The sequence below is a fragment of the Hemitrygon akajei genome, chromosome 8 (assembly GCF_048418815.1).
Source record: "Hemitrygon akajei chromosome 8, sHemAka1.3, whole genome shotgun sequence".
Classification (NCBI taxonomy): domain Eukaryota; kingdom Metazoa; phylum Chordata; class Chondrichthyes; order Myliobatiformes; family Dasyatidae; genus Hemitrygon; species Hemitrygon akajei.
Window position 1 is genome coordinate 23,229,425 of NC_133131.1, and position 15,542 is coordinate 23,244,966.

At 35.5% G+C, this 15,542-nt stretch overlaps 1 protein-coding gene across 1 annotated transcript in view; it reads right to left on the reverse strand.

The window, feature by feature from the left end:
• The window catches only part of aatf (apoptosis antagonizing transcription factor), a 107,387-nt gene that overhangs the window by 23,432 nt on the left and 68,413 nt on the right, over window positions 1-15,542 (reverse strand). Inside the window, exons 9-11 of the mRNA XM_073053440.1 lie at window positions 13,726-13,793; window positions 11,759-11,839; window positions 10,372-10,443 (exon numbers count right to left, since the gene is read on the reverse strand). Coding sequence (XP_072909541.1) covers window positions 10,372-10,443; window positions 11,759-11,839; window positions 13,726-13,793 — 221 coding nt within the window. The remainder of the gene's footprint in view (window positions 1-10,371; window positions 10,444-11,758; window positions 11,840-13,725; window positions 13,794-15,542) is intronic.

The following is a 15,542-nucleotide window of genomic DNA, read 5'->3' on the forward strand; positions in this document are numbered from 1 at the left end:
GTTCTTTCAAATATTCTTCCAATTCCATTTTTAAAGTTGAGATTGATTCTGGAGCCATTACCATCTCAGACTGTGCAATCCAAGACATAATGACTTAAAGCAAAAATAATTCTCATTTCACCTCTGGCTCTTTTATCAATTATCTTAGGTCTTGTCCGCTGGCTACAGACACTTCAGCCAGTGAAAAGTTCCTTCTTATTTCATCGAACAAAACCTCTCATTATTTTGAATGCTTCTATTAGAACTCTAAAATAGCATTCACTACTCTAAGAAGAACTGTTCCAGGTTTTTCTCATCTCTCCATGTAATTGAAGTCTCTTGTCCCTAGTATCATCCTAGTAAATCTCTTCTGCACTCTCGGCAAGGCCTCGACATCCTTCCTAAAGAGAACCGATCTAATGAATGGCTATAAATGACAAATCTGGTTTATTAAAAGTAACAATTACTTAGTAGCAGAAAATCAATATAGAAGATTTCACTTAACTGAGATATATAAAAAAATAACAAAAAGCCTTGATTTGAGTGTAGTTCAGGGAACCATCTCTTTAATATTTTTGATAGTATTCAGCTGGGACTGGTACTTGTAACAATGGCTTGTACAACGTTTCATACAATGAGGTCTTTGAGTGATCAACTCCATTTCAGTGTTCTCTCTAAAAGTGCAGAGCTTGTAATAGACCATCTGAAATGGTCTTTCCTGCACAAATTCAAAATCAAAGCTAAAATATTTTTTGAAAAAGGCTTCTCCCATGATTGAACCAAACTTGTCAAATGGCTATGTAAGTTCAGCCAGATGCAAGACCCAACCCATTCCAAATTGGCAAAATTGATCATTTCCAAATATAACACAGTCATTATGTAAAGCTTTGTATAAGGATAATATACTTGAAGTCACAATTTGCATAATTCTACTGAAATCTTTACTTTACCTACCATGTAGTATGTTTACGATTTTTAAGCTTTAGATCACAGCCCATCTTAAATCTTTACACAAAACAATCCTGTGGTAAGGTTCACTTACCAACTCTTTTTCCATAAATAAAGTTTTTCACATGAGAAATTTGCATGTGGTTTTCAAATATAAATTACAGTTACATGTACAATTCACAAATTGGGTCAGAGAGCTTTAAGGATAGATTTTGCTAAAATTGTTGAAGTCATCCATTCAAGTTTGACCTGATAGCACTTTTGGAAAATGATATCTGCAGAACACGGTTGAACTAAACAACAGGGACTTTCACGAAGTCTTTTGACAAGGTTCCAAGAAAAGAAATAACAAAAATATTGAGAGGTATGGAATTAGAATGCAGAAGACTGGATGAAAAACTGGATAGAAGACACTAAACAAAGAATAAATTACAGACAATTTCTTCATGATTAGAATCTGCACTGGATCCAATTTTCTTCATTATGTGTGCCCATGATTTGAATATATCAGATTGTATCCAAATTTTCAGATGATACTGAAATAGAAGCACCAAGCTATTACCCAATAGAATACTAGGTGTAAGAACAAGTGCAGAGCATTAAAGTCTTGATGAAATGTGAAACAATATATTTATTTACAGAAGTCTAGAGCTTAGTGCAATGACTAACTGAATCACGTACAATTGGACACTGCTCAGAATGACAAAATACCAATGAAAAAGACAGAAAAAACTGGAGCTGTCTTCATTAGAACAAAGAATTTAATGTGTGTTTGGTAGAAGTGCTAAATAATTATACAAACTTGGACAAATTCAAAGAAGCAGATTGTTTCCTCTACTTAAGTGGTCTGGAAGATGGATGCAAAATGATTGGTGGGCCTGAACAATCTGTTTCTGTGTGGTAATTTCTACCTAATTCTATCTAATAACAGTAAGCAGTTGGCCAATCTCAAAATCATGTTTCTGTAAAGTATGTCATTAGCCTACAGCTAGGATCTGGGTAAACAACTAACATACATCTGCCAAAGAAGGCTGTTTGGAGCAGGATATTTCCCGCAGCCAAGCACATTTCAAAAGAACCCTGTAGTTTAGGTAACAAGTGGAGAAAGTGTGGCAATAGCCTGGATTTTGTGGGTAAAATGACAGCAAAAATACCAGAAACTGTCACCAGTAAGAAACCAACAAAAATCACAAAAGTGGAGAAATGGAGAAACTAGATTTGCCATCAGATAGCAATTTTTTAATACACTTTGCTAAGAAGTGTGAGACAGCTTTTAATGGCCATAATTAATGCTTAGCAAACTGCCTGGCTCTAAAGTACTAATTTTCTTTAATTTCTTCAGGTGAATTCTTATAATTTTAATACTTTGACAAGTGTTTGAAGTTCATATGTGTATTTACCAATTTTTAGTACCATATAATATTTAAAAATAGTTAGAATTGTATCTTCATTTCTCTGTATGCCAAGGAAATTCTTTTAAGTGATTGGCTGCTCTGCTATTTGATGACATCATAATCCTGATGACCAGAACTTTGAACATACTCTTCAAGATGATTGTCAGGTAAAAGAAAGTTCTTATCTTAGTGATCACTTGATTATTGGACCCCTCTCTGAAGTCAGCAGCAAATGCTGAGAGTTTGCTGTGGACTACAGATTCTGTGCCGCAAGTCAAATCCAACCCTTCACTGACTATCACAAAATATTTAAGAGACTGATAGTTACAGCCATTTAGATGAAACGTTTATATTGTTTTTTCTCTGTTCTCGGTTTCTGGCATAACATTTGCTCTCAGGAAATTAAGGTGCACAGGATGATCAATGCTACAATTCTAAATACTGTACATTGCTAGAGATTTTCACTTACAATATCTGCTTTTGGAGTGACATCCATGGCAGCAATTTATTAATCATATTTGAAAAGCAGTTCCCTCCACTTTATACTCTACTACCCTATCACAAGAGCAGCAATACTACAGGAACATCCACAACCTTCCAGTGGAACTTCAAAGTAAAGGACCACCATTACCAGGTCAAGCACACAGGACTGCCCATTTAATATGATCCAAATCCTATAAACAACAACATTTGATTTTTCTTCTCCCAATCTGGCATTTCATTTTTGGAAATAAATTTGGAATTACCATTTTCCTAATTATATGATCGCTTCATGCGGTGCATAAATTATGTATCAAGCACTGGGTAAAATAGCGATGCCTTGATGGTGAGGTATTTCATGAAACTGAGAGGAAAATACAATTTCACAACTACAGGATTGGTCCATTTTAGGTATGTAGTTAAATGAGGTACCGGAGAAAACTTCACTACCAACATGGTCAACGGACTCTGCATCTTGGATTACCTAGAGATTTTTTAAAGATTAGCATTATTTGCCACATGTATATGGAAGCATACGGTGAAATGCATTGTTTGTGTTAAATCAAATTAATATATTGTCGAGTATCACCATGCTTCTGGCACCATCACATGATACCCACAACACATTAACCCTAACTGTATGTCTTTAGAATATGGTAAGAAACCAGAGCATCCGAACGAAACCCTCACAGCCACGGGGAAAATATACTAACTCCTTACAGACAGTGGCAGGAATTAAACTTCAATCTTGCAGCTGGGCATTGTGAAGTGACTGTGCTAACCTGTCCACTATCGTGCCATCTGAACAGCGGATCACTGTATTCACTGATAAAAATTTATTTCTTGCTGGAAAAAAGTTTCATATTTAGAACTCATCACTTGTGGAAAGTTCAAAGGAAATATTAATCCAATTAACTGCAATTAAAGATTATCCAATTGAAATGAGAGAATGGCCAGGTCTGTGTAATTTCAGCTGCTCTAGGCTGCAGTTTTCATCTGATGAAATCTCTGTTTCTTTTGCAATCAACTTAAAAATTCCTGTGCTATTTTTCTTCAATATCCTTTGCTTTCTTAAGGTTGCCAGTGATAAAACCCTAGGACATGGGACTCAAATGAAATGTCAAATTGTTAGTGGGCTTATCAGATCATTTAGTGAGAATCTATTTTCTCAATAGCTACTATTTTTACATAAATACCATTGTGTCTTATGAAAATTGATTGCAAACTTAATTTAACCTATATCCTTGCATACTTATTCTGCTCACTAAATTAGGGTGCAATTTATTTAAAACTGTTTTTGGAGCAAATCACCATTTCCTTTGACAGGATTTTACATGCACCCACCTCCCTCAACTTAATGACAATTCCACAGAAATGACATTGACTGGCAGTTGACAGACTAGTTAGCTTTCCATCATAGTTGATGTATCATGACCAGACACTTCCCACACTGCCAGACAAGTATCTCATAACTGATGCAAAAAAAAAAAAGCCAGAGAAATATCATGGTCAAAGCAAACAAAGAAATGTGACAAAATTCCCCACGCTATATATGCTTTATATTCAGTTCTATAGATTACCAATTAATTTAACCTTACCACTGAACTGAAATTTTAAAACAGTGGCCAGCTGTCTTCCTCTTTAAACTTATTTGATTGGCATGTCTATTCTGGATATAAAAATCAATAAATCCCATTTGTTTCTTTGTAAGATTGAACTATACTTTTATGAGAAATGAATGTGCAGAAATCAGTTATTGTTACTGGTGTACTACTGAAAAATATGCATGTATATGCAAAACACCATGGGCAAGTACAGTAATGGGCCAGAACTTCCAGTAGTAGGGAATTAGTTAAAATATACATATATCCTTCAACACAAAAACTTCATGAAAGAGCGAAGTGATAATCATGCAAAGGAAACAGAGAATCTGGAGTCTCAATGGGCTGAGTATCCCTCAGCCAATGTGATTTAAAGAATGTGGAATAAATAATTATGTACCAACGAACACAAATTAAACAGGAATTGAATGGTAAAGAACAAGTTCAGAAAGAGAGAAGTGCTGAAAAACTACTCAGAAAATTGCACATTATCTGGAGAAAAAAAGTTGGTGAATCAGGTTGGTGATTTTTTTTAAAATCAAAGAAAGGCTGCCTGACAACTGACTAGATCCTGCATTCTGTTTACATCTTAGACTTTGTGCATTGATCATTTTGCTTTTATGCAAGGATGAAATCAAAGAATGGATTAAGAGAAAGAAAAAGCTATAAATTGTTATTTTTTAAAATCCCTCAATTCACAATCACAGCTGATTCCATACAAGTATTAATTTCTGGTGCTAGAGGTTGATTAGAAATCAAAATATTTATCACATTATAAAAATTGTAGCTATATTTGGAATTACTAGCACTCAATATATAGTGGGCTTGGTCTACTGTACAAATGGGCCGACACGGTGGTGTAGTGGTTAGTACAGTTTCTTACAGTACCCGCTGTACAGTACAATTCCCGCTGCTGTCTGTAAGGAGTCTGTACATTCTCCCCTGCCTGCATGGGTTTCCTCCCATAGTCTAAAGACCTACCGGCTGGTAGGTTAATGGGTCATTGTAAATTGTCCCGTGATTAGGCTGGAGTTAAATTGGGGGTTGTGGGTGGCATGGCTTGAAGGGCCAGAAATGGCCTAATCCATGCTTTTATCTCAATTTAAAAAATTAGAACATCTACAACATTCTCTATGAACTATGATGAACTCGGTGGGATGCTGATTTCTGCAAAGCCACAGGGTGCAGTACAATTCCATCACTAATGCTTGAATACTATTTTCACTTAGCTATGCTGCATACCTATTTACCTGTAAATAACAAAAACCATCATTAGCTTCATTGACAACTGGCCTGGTGCAATAATAGAAAACTGTAAAGTTAAAGTCATGACGGTCAATGTCTAATAATTATAGAGAAAACCCTTGAAACGGTTTTAACATTATATTCCCTACCAAAAATAATTATTTTATAAGAATAACCTGAAAGTGAAAACTTCATAAGTAAAATGTCACTGATACTCATTTATTAGAGCAGAAATATAATCAGAGATTCAAGTAGTTCTGTAGAATCAACTGAAGGTTTCTAATGCTCAAGTGTTCGTATTTAAACTAGACTTTAGATTTCAGCTTGCACTTGAAAGTGCCTCCTTTGTCCTTCGTGACAATTACTGCAGGAAGACCCTGTGGCTCTGATTCTTTAGCGGATGCCATCTTTAATGATGATGTATGGGTGTCCCTTTCCTCCACGCTGCTGCAGGTCAAATGCATGACATCGCTGTATGTGTATCAACAAGCAAATTATAAACCGTGTCAATCTGAGTTAATGCAAGGCTATAATCCCTTTACAAGAGATCTAATATGTGGCATGAGTTATGTTCATTTTGTAATCTGATAAGAATAGAGTGAGTTACAACAGTCTAATAAAAGAGTAATGAGGATCCTTAATGACACTGTTAAAAGGTAAAATAACTTAAAATATTGCTCTTGTAAAAACTGATTAAATCTCTGTTGCATACTTGCCCTGTCCATTGCTACTTGTCAGATAAGCCATAGATAAGAATATGAGAAAGGCATGTCACTGTTCAAGCACTGTAATCAGCTAAATTCAAACAATGTATATGATATCTTTACTAAGTTGTGTGATATTTAGTAACATTGATAAAGCAAATAAATAATGCTTAAAAATGATTTTCTGAACAGAAGATGGAGTTAAATCTGTTTCCAATTCTGAAGTACAATGTTGGCAATGGAATAAATCATTGATTTTAAATTACTCTGTGAAATCCGTCGTAACTTATTTGGCAGCTTTATCAAACTCTAGACCTTATCATCTCAACTCCACACCAAGGAGGGGATTCTATTAAGAAAACACGAGGAAATCTGCAGATGCTGGAAATCCAAGCAACACACACAAAATGCTGGTGGAACGCAGCAGGCCAGGCAGCATTTATAGGGAGAAGCACTGTCGACGTTTCGGGCCGAGACCCTTCATCAGGATTCTATTAATTCAGCTGGGTTTGCATTCAAACCGAGATCAAAATAGTGAAGAGTCCTAATCCAACATGGCACTCATTTCTCCTTATTACTATAATAACCTATTTTTCCACCCTTGATTGGAAACAATTAGCAAAACATTTCACTTATACACAATTTTGTTTGTGATAGTGAATTGAGAAGTGATGACAGGATAGATCTTCAAAAATCACAGTTAAAATATTTTTGAGGAGCTCTTACAGAGGACTGGAGGCAGGAGCAGCAGAGAGCCTTTAGTTATGGAAGTGGCACATGCAGCAGTGTCTCATCGCAGAGACTGCTGTATAGGAGTACGAATTCAATCACACAAGTGAGAACACAGTTACATCACCCAGCTAGACAGGTAGCACAACTGTTGATCAGATGTTGGGATTTTCCTTGTCATAAAAGTGTGGAAATCCAACTAAAACAAAATGGCTCTAAATTCAAACATCACAGTTCAAACTTCTCTCAGCCGACTGCTAGTACATTGGGGTTTATTGTATAGGAATAGTTAGACTAACAGCCAAAATCATACAAATCCCTTCAGAAGGTTGTAAGCTCAACTCACAGACTTCCAGTCAGTCAAGCCCATTTGTTCTATTACCAAGTCATGGTGTTCCATGAAAGTTTATTCTACTTTTGTCAAGTAGAAAAGGAAATGGAACAACACAATTAAAATACATCTTTCCAGGATTTGAATTTGTTTTCACTTGGTCATTTGTTCATAATTAAAAAGTCACTATTCTATTCCTTTTCATACAGGAATGAAAAATTGAATTACAAATCACAATGAAAATGTCTGCTCTAGGCAGGACTGTTCTGTCCTCCAAATTATAAGTGATACTGGTAAATGATCTGCAGGGATAAGTTGTTGATATTATTTGAATATATGAAAGCTGCAGAAATGGAGAAATCAATAAAGAGAAATAATTAAAATTAGCCACATTTTGGTTCTGAGAATATTGTCTGATTTTAAATATGTTTAATGACATAAAATTTTGATTTTAAAGGATTTTTTGGTAAATTACTTACGCTCTGTTGTAATAATGACAGCTGTATCTACCATCACTTATATTGTAATATCTTTGTGTATAGTATAGTCAAATTATCAAATTTACACATTATTAGTTATCCAGGTCCAATGGACAAATGGCATCGTGACATTCCGGAGCTCACAAAAATATCTATTCAATTCTTCACTGGCTCTGTACAGTAGGGCAAGTATATTTTTACACAGACATTTGACTGTGCTTTCAAGGAACTTGAGACTGCAATTCAGATCTATTTATCATATGTACATTGAAACATAGTGAAATGTGTCATACTGAGGGCACCCCAAAAGTGTCACCAGACATTCCAACGATGTAGCATGTTCACAATGCACGGCTGAACAACACAGAACACGACAAGCCACAGAACAACAAAAACATTCCTTGCTGAATTACTACGATCTGAAATTGTCTTCCCTTTCTGATGTTCTCGTCTGACACAATCCAAACCTGCAACTTTAAAGCAGCAGATTTTGTTTAAATGATGCCTGTAATAATCGCCCATGAACAACTGCCAAAATTTGGAAGGCCATGGCATTTCAAGCCACAGGAATTACCAATGCTGCTCACATTTGAATGTCTTAACTTTGCTCTGGTGGATAATGTTAATTCCAACCAAGTCTCTTCCGCTGAAGAAAGCAAAGGATAGAGATTCCAATTTTCTGAGTACTGCAGCTAAAGCTAATAATACACTACTGAATAAGAACATTTCCATCAAATAAAGCATATATTTTAAAATTCTGTTTAACCCAAGCATCTTTCAAATTTGGGGATATGACCTTGACTAATAAGTTCAATCCTCAGTGAACTTCTCATTATTACATGCAAGTATAAATTCAAAATACAACTTGCTACCTTGGAATAAAGAGCTGCCTACACCACTAACTGCATCTTTTCAATGGGACTCTGAATGGTTTCCTACAATCTCTGAAAGCCGGTAGTGACTGAGGACTTCTCTGAATAGCATTACCATGCAAGTTCATTAGTTGCTCACCTTATATGCAAACCTTTTGGTTTTAATACTTTTTCAGAGATGTAAAGAGAAAATGACAATTAATAGGAAAGAGTTGAGTAACTAACAAGAAACTTGTCTCACCTTATTCTTCAGTGAAACCTACCCTTTACTTGTACTTGTCAGCATTAATCAAACCAAATTATAATGAATGCCAAAAGCTATATTTTATGAATATATTACCAGTTAATTTATATTCAAGGGTTCCCACTTATTCTGAAACCACCTTGTTGAGGACAATGGACATTTAAAGCAAGTGTTCACAACAAAACCTGGGAGATTAAGAAGTTTTTGCAACATAAATACTTAACAAATAAAAGCTAGACTCACTTACAGCAAAATAATCAGATTTCACCTAATCTTGCTCCATGTGATTACAGTCTATAACCAGTTGCCTATTATTAATGAACTACATTCGGCAATTGCCAATATCACTTTTCACAAACTTGGGGGATAGTATGGTAGCAGAGGTTAGTACAACACTATTGTAGTGCCAGTGGCTCGGGATTAATTCTGGGTGCTGCCTATAAGGAGTTTGTATGTTCTCCCTGTGACCATGTGGGTTTCCTCCAGGTGCTTTGCTTTCCTCCCATATCGCAAAGACAAAAAGATTAGCAGGTTAATTGATCACATGGGTGTACCTGGAGTGGTCTCATTGGGCTAGGATGTCTTGTTACCATGCCGTATCTCTAAATCTAAATCAATACCAATTGAGCAAAACACGCAATAGGCATGTGGATAGAGGTAGAAATGTGGTTAAGTAGGGGGTTTTATTTCTTGTATAGTCAGGTTAGCACAATTTGGCCTTCTAGTTCTCAAGTCTGTAGTGTCAGGTTTGAAGAGAAAAATTTTTATGATCTCTCGAGCTTTATCATAACTTGCCTTAATAAGCAACAATTTACTCATTGTTTACTTATTGGAGTGAAAAACATCACCCAAAATATAAATGATACATTATTTAAGAATTAAATTTCTCATAATTTAATACATTAAAGGTACACATTTAAATAAAACACACTGGGCTTTGAAGATATCCTTATTCACCAGTAACCCACTGCAACATAGAGCTATTGCAGTGTGTTTCCTACCCATTATGAAGAATGGTAGTGTTTTTATATAGCTTTCCAAATCCAACACAGATTTTATATTAGGTCTTCTCATCTTGCTCTGCAGCATAACACAAAGGTGATTATAGCTTAGTGATGGGAGTCAATCTGTATGACAATGAACCTCGGGCCAATCATAAATTTGCAATTATTTCTCTTTTACTGGCATTATAATTAGAAGAATGAAAGAAGCAAGATCACTTCAGTAGATCTTGCTCGGCTAGTACTTTGATGCCAGTGACAAATGGTGATCTGATAACAAGAGAAGGGGCAGGTGATGGGTTGAAGAACAGGTCAATATCATCATGCCATGAGACGCATTTGATGACCGTAATTTATTACGTACCTTGCATCATCGTTCATTGTACTCTGGTCAATAGGTGCCATGAAACTCACTAATTTGTTATGAACGTGGAATCTGTAGGAAACAATTAAAATGTTATTCCTTTCTGATTTTATTTTGAGCAATGGTAATTCTGGCTTGTCATAGTCTTACATTAGCCTGGTGGAGTAACGGTATGGTAGAATTATTATGCCTCTGTCAACTGAAGACAAAAAATGTACATAGATACTGTAACCTTTACAGATTCAATCCCGCAGTCAATGCTTTCTAAAGCTCTGATTCTCAAACAAACATGCTGTCATGTTTGTCACACAGGGATTTTGGCATGGATGCTGTTTTGATAGTGTGTTATAGCTCAAGCAGACCAATTTAAATTGATAAATTAGAATCAGATAACTAAAAAAAATTAAGTTATCTAATTTGCCTCAACTTGGTTTAAATTCTAGTTAAGTTTGCAGAAAATGGTCATTATCATTAACCTTTAAGTTAATAATGCCACTGATTAATAAAAATATACAGGTTTACATTGAGAACTTTATTAACTTAACAAATTCTTAAGTACTAGGAGGATGGTGGGATGGGGAGGTGTACAGTTCTGGGTGAATGACAGATCTTTGCAGAGAGATTTAAATTAGCAAACTTGTTGCTAGCAGCTTTCAGAGATCAACACAGATACATATCTGGGAGAAGGGAATGCAGGGATTCTGCACATTATAACCATTCAGGCAGCAAAATTTTGCCCTTGGAGTTCACAAATCACTCCCAAATATATGAGATGGGATCTCAATGAATTTACAAAAATAAACCTTTTTTACTCCTGTTTCTTGACACATCCATAGACGAGATTTTATGTAACAAAAATCAGAATATGGATTGTGTTCAGGGAATGCAACCTCCACCCTCTCTATCCACTCACTTTGCCAATAACATGGGGTCGCCTATAAAATACTGAATGTGAAGATCTAATAGGGGGAAAGCTGAATAAGTGTTTTGTTATTTTGAGAAAGATTTGAAAAAGATAAACACAGTAATTGCATCAATTAAATGAATAAGATTAAGAAATTAAAATTAGCAATCTAAAGATTAACTGTGTGTGTATTGCAGGAAATCCCTACAACTGGTCAGAAATTGAGTAAGTAGCACCCAAGAACTAACATTACCTTGGGGAAGGTGCGGGTTAGAAAGATGAAGTGAAAAAGTGAATGGAAGGACAGAAAAGAAGAGAAAAAGACAAGAAATAAAGGAAAAATACATCAAACCCTTTTTTAAAAATATCTTATCCCTTACCAATGCAGCCACTGTTGAGCTCTCCTTAGTACCTAACTAACATACTTCTTTCGGTATTTTTAATGGATCCTGGCTTTAATACTGAATAGCAGGTTCAATTTACCTTATTTTTCTGCCTTTACTTGCTCTGGTATCCACTTTCCTCTTAATCTTACTTCGGAGTTTCTGAATAGCGAGCCATTGTCTATATAAATGAATATAATATTATTGAGATGGGGGTGAAAAGGAGGAAACAAAAACCTACAAAATTATGAAGAATATTCCAGGTCAGGCATAGCTTAAATTCTCACTTTACACAGTTCCTACATGATGACATACTGCAATTATCCACCCAGCATTCAAATTATCTACAAATATGCACACCAGAATGGAAATAACCACCATATGTTGATTTCTTGTGCACACCACTTCCAAATTTTATCAATCCAGGGAGCACCCTTCAGTCAATGCTGACTTTGAGGAATTCAGAAGTGTTGAAGCAAAGTTTTATGTATGATGACTATGAGAGAAATAACCAGCTGTTTGAAAGGTAACCATTGAAGAGCAGATGACAAATACAGTAACTATTTCTTACACTGCAGTCTAAAATTGGAAAATAATTCTCGCGGCCTTCTCCACTATGTTTATGTTTGCTGATACAGTTTATTTTTATCTGTACATCATATTCTGATAAGTAGTGATAGATTATTTTACATGGAGAACAGTAGTATAGCTACTATATCTTAATGTTCCTACTGAAATGCACACAAAAGTGTAACAAGCTAGTAATTAGAAACAGAAACCCCATCTAATTATTTTCTTTCCCATGTGGTCATTTCCTATTGACCATTTGTGTTCTGCATCTAAATTTGTACTTCCATGATTTTGGTTTGACCTGTACAACACATATCCTTTTCTCATGACACATCAATAAATATGCCTTTTGCTTCTTTTACCCACCAATCAACATAAAAGAATTATAATTAATCTACTAGATTCAACAACCAAAATAAATAGGCTCTGTACCCTAATGAATCTTTTTTTAAACTTACATCATCCCTCAATCAATGCGTTCAAATTGAATTATACTATAACCAAAGAATATCAAAATGCACTTGTTTTAAAGATGCCAGTTTCTGATTTTTAAATGGCTGATTATGAATGTGCAGTTAACTCTATAGAAATATCTTGTAAGAACCCATGTGATACTACAGCCTTCAAAAATATGACCCTACACTCACTCATTGGGAAATGTTTTTGAATTGCATTAAAACGTCTGATTACTGTCACTTCAAAGTTTATTAGTTCAAGATGAGGATAATGATATGAGAAAGGGTCTTGTTAAGTAGTAATTAATAATTATTTTTTTCTACTCTGTAAACTGTCCAAGTTAAAATTCCAATATTGATAATTCTATGCCCACCATTAGAAGTGAGGAATGTATCGTGAATGTTAGGCTTTCAAAATGATTTGACAGTTTCTGATCAACTCATTCCAACCTCCACAGTCAACAAGGATGTCAGTTATAGTGTTCAGATAATATTGCATTTTACCAGTTCAAATACAGTATTCAGATGCAAAAAGAACATACATAAAACAATCATTTTCACCAGATTTAAATTTCACATTAATGCAATTAGTTTAATCACAGTTCAAGGTGTTTTGAGTCTTTGGCCTGTTTTCTTCAATGCTAACAATGAGCTTCTGTCTGCACATGTAGGAGATTATGTTTATGCTCAAGATATCAAGTGCTCCTAATTAGCTGGTCTAAGTCAAAAACAACAATTTATAAAACAAAATTTAAAGTCCATCTTGGAAGGGACAAACAATTATAATTTCCATTTCCATAGCAATTGTCTAAATTGCATTGGCATTATTTAATTAAATAATCTAATTTATTCTGAAGTGGATATCGTAGAGTCTTTAATGAAGTGAACTAAATGGCGACTGTAATGTCATAATTTAGAATGCAAAACAGAAAATTTTAAACTTAACTTTTAATAGTTACAAAATTTTATATGAAGTATGTTTTGAACAATTCTCTGCAGATGAATCCAGCTTTAAAAATTAGTGCTAACTTTCAACACTTACCGACCCATTGCAATCTGATCATTTGGGTCAACTGCATTAGTCTTTCGTTCAATTAGTTCCCTGAGGAGCTGCACAAAACAAAGAATAAAAATACAAGTGATTAGATTACAAATTTTAGAAACGCTCTCTTAAGGAGTTTCATTAGTTTCCTCTAAGTTACAGTGGGGCAAGCAGATTGAGCAATGTTTAAGTGAAGAACATTGCCTTCATTCATGACAAACTTACAAACATAGAAAAACTTTATCCAGTGACAGGCCAGCTACGCCCCTACTTGGCCAAGCGATCAATATTAAAATCTGCACTAAATCTGTTTAGAGTTGGACAGACGATAAGAGAATGATTGTCTGATGCAATAATACATGATGCTGATGCTTTTTTTTCTGATTTGATCTGTTTAATTGAAATGTTAATGAACTATTTAACGACTAAATCAACAAAATGCAACCTAATAATCATAATCCTGAACTAAGCAGAGGAAAGATTATCTCTTTAATTATTGATAAATTATTGACTTAGACAAAGGATTCCCAACCTTTTTATGCCATGGGCACCTACCATTAACCAAGGGGTCCATGGACCTCAGCTTGGGAACCCCTAGCTTAGACCTTAAATGGTCTCATTTCAAACCATCCCAGTCAAAACCTGTTACTGAACATGTCTGAAAGTAGCTTGCAACTAAAAGTTGTGCCTGTGCAGAAATGATGATCAGGTGTTTGTTTTTTTTGGAATATTTCAAATGAACTTTGCAACCAATAACTTTTCAAAGTACACTTGGGCTTTGGACACAGTAAACTCCTTCAGTTTCATTTGGTTGCATTATACATATCACCCAGTAACAAATTACAGTTTTAAACTTTTATTGAGCACCATTCTCAAAGCGGACTTGCCTGGATAAGATTAATGCAATGGAGTTACAGTGTGAGAAACAAAAGATGCATGTCCTCTTCCTAGTCACTTTTGAGTAAACAGTGAGCAAACTTAGGCTTGGCTAGAGTTTGGATGAAAGGCCACCTGGCAAAACCAAGTGCAGTAGACACGCTGCCTGGGGAAATAAGTAATCCAACAAACAGTTTAGGTTCAAGTTCCAAGAATATGAGATGCCCTGTATCGTTTCGCTAAACTGATTTGTGGCATAGTGTACTTGCAAAATATTTTATCACTATTTTATTCTGAATCAGAATGCAACTCTTTGGCAAGACCCTGTATTTATTCAACACTACCATCAATTTCCTCAACTTTTCTCAATTTCCTCACTTGCAGACTCCAGTCAGTACAGATTGGCAACATCTCCATCAGCACAGACGCACCACAAGACTGTGTGCTTAGCCCCCTGCTCTATGTGCTTTATACCCAAGATTGTGAGGCTAACTATACAGCCAATGACATATTTAAGTTTGCTGATGACACCACTGTTGTTGGTTGAATCCAGGAGGAAGATTGAAAATCTGGTTCAATGGTGCCACAATAACCTCCCACTCAACATCATTAAATCAAAACAGCTGCTAATTGACTAGAGGAGGAAGAACCAGAGGTTCATGAACTAGCCCTGATTAGGGGATCGGAGGTGGAGAAGGACAGTAACTTAAAATTCTTTGGCATTAGCGTATCAGAGGTTCTACCCTGGGACTAGCACGCAAGTACCATTTTGAAGAAAGTACAGCAGCACCTCTACTTCCTTAGAAGTTTGCGGATATTCAGCATGACACCTAAAACATTTACAAACTTGTACAGACGCACAGTGGAGAGTATCCTGACTGGTTGCATCACAGAGTGATGTGGTAACACCAACGCTCAGGAATGGAAAAGTCTACAGAAAC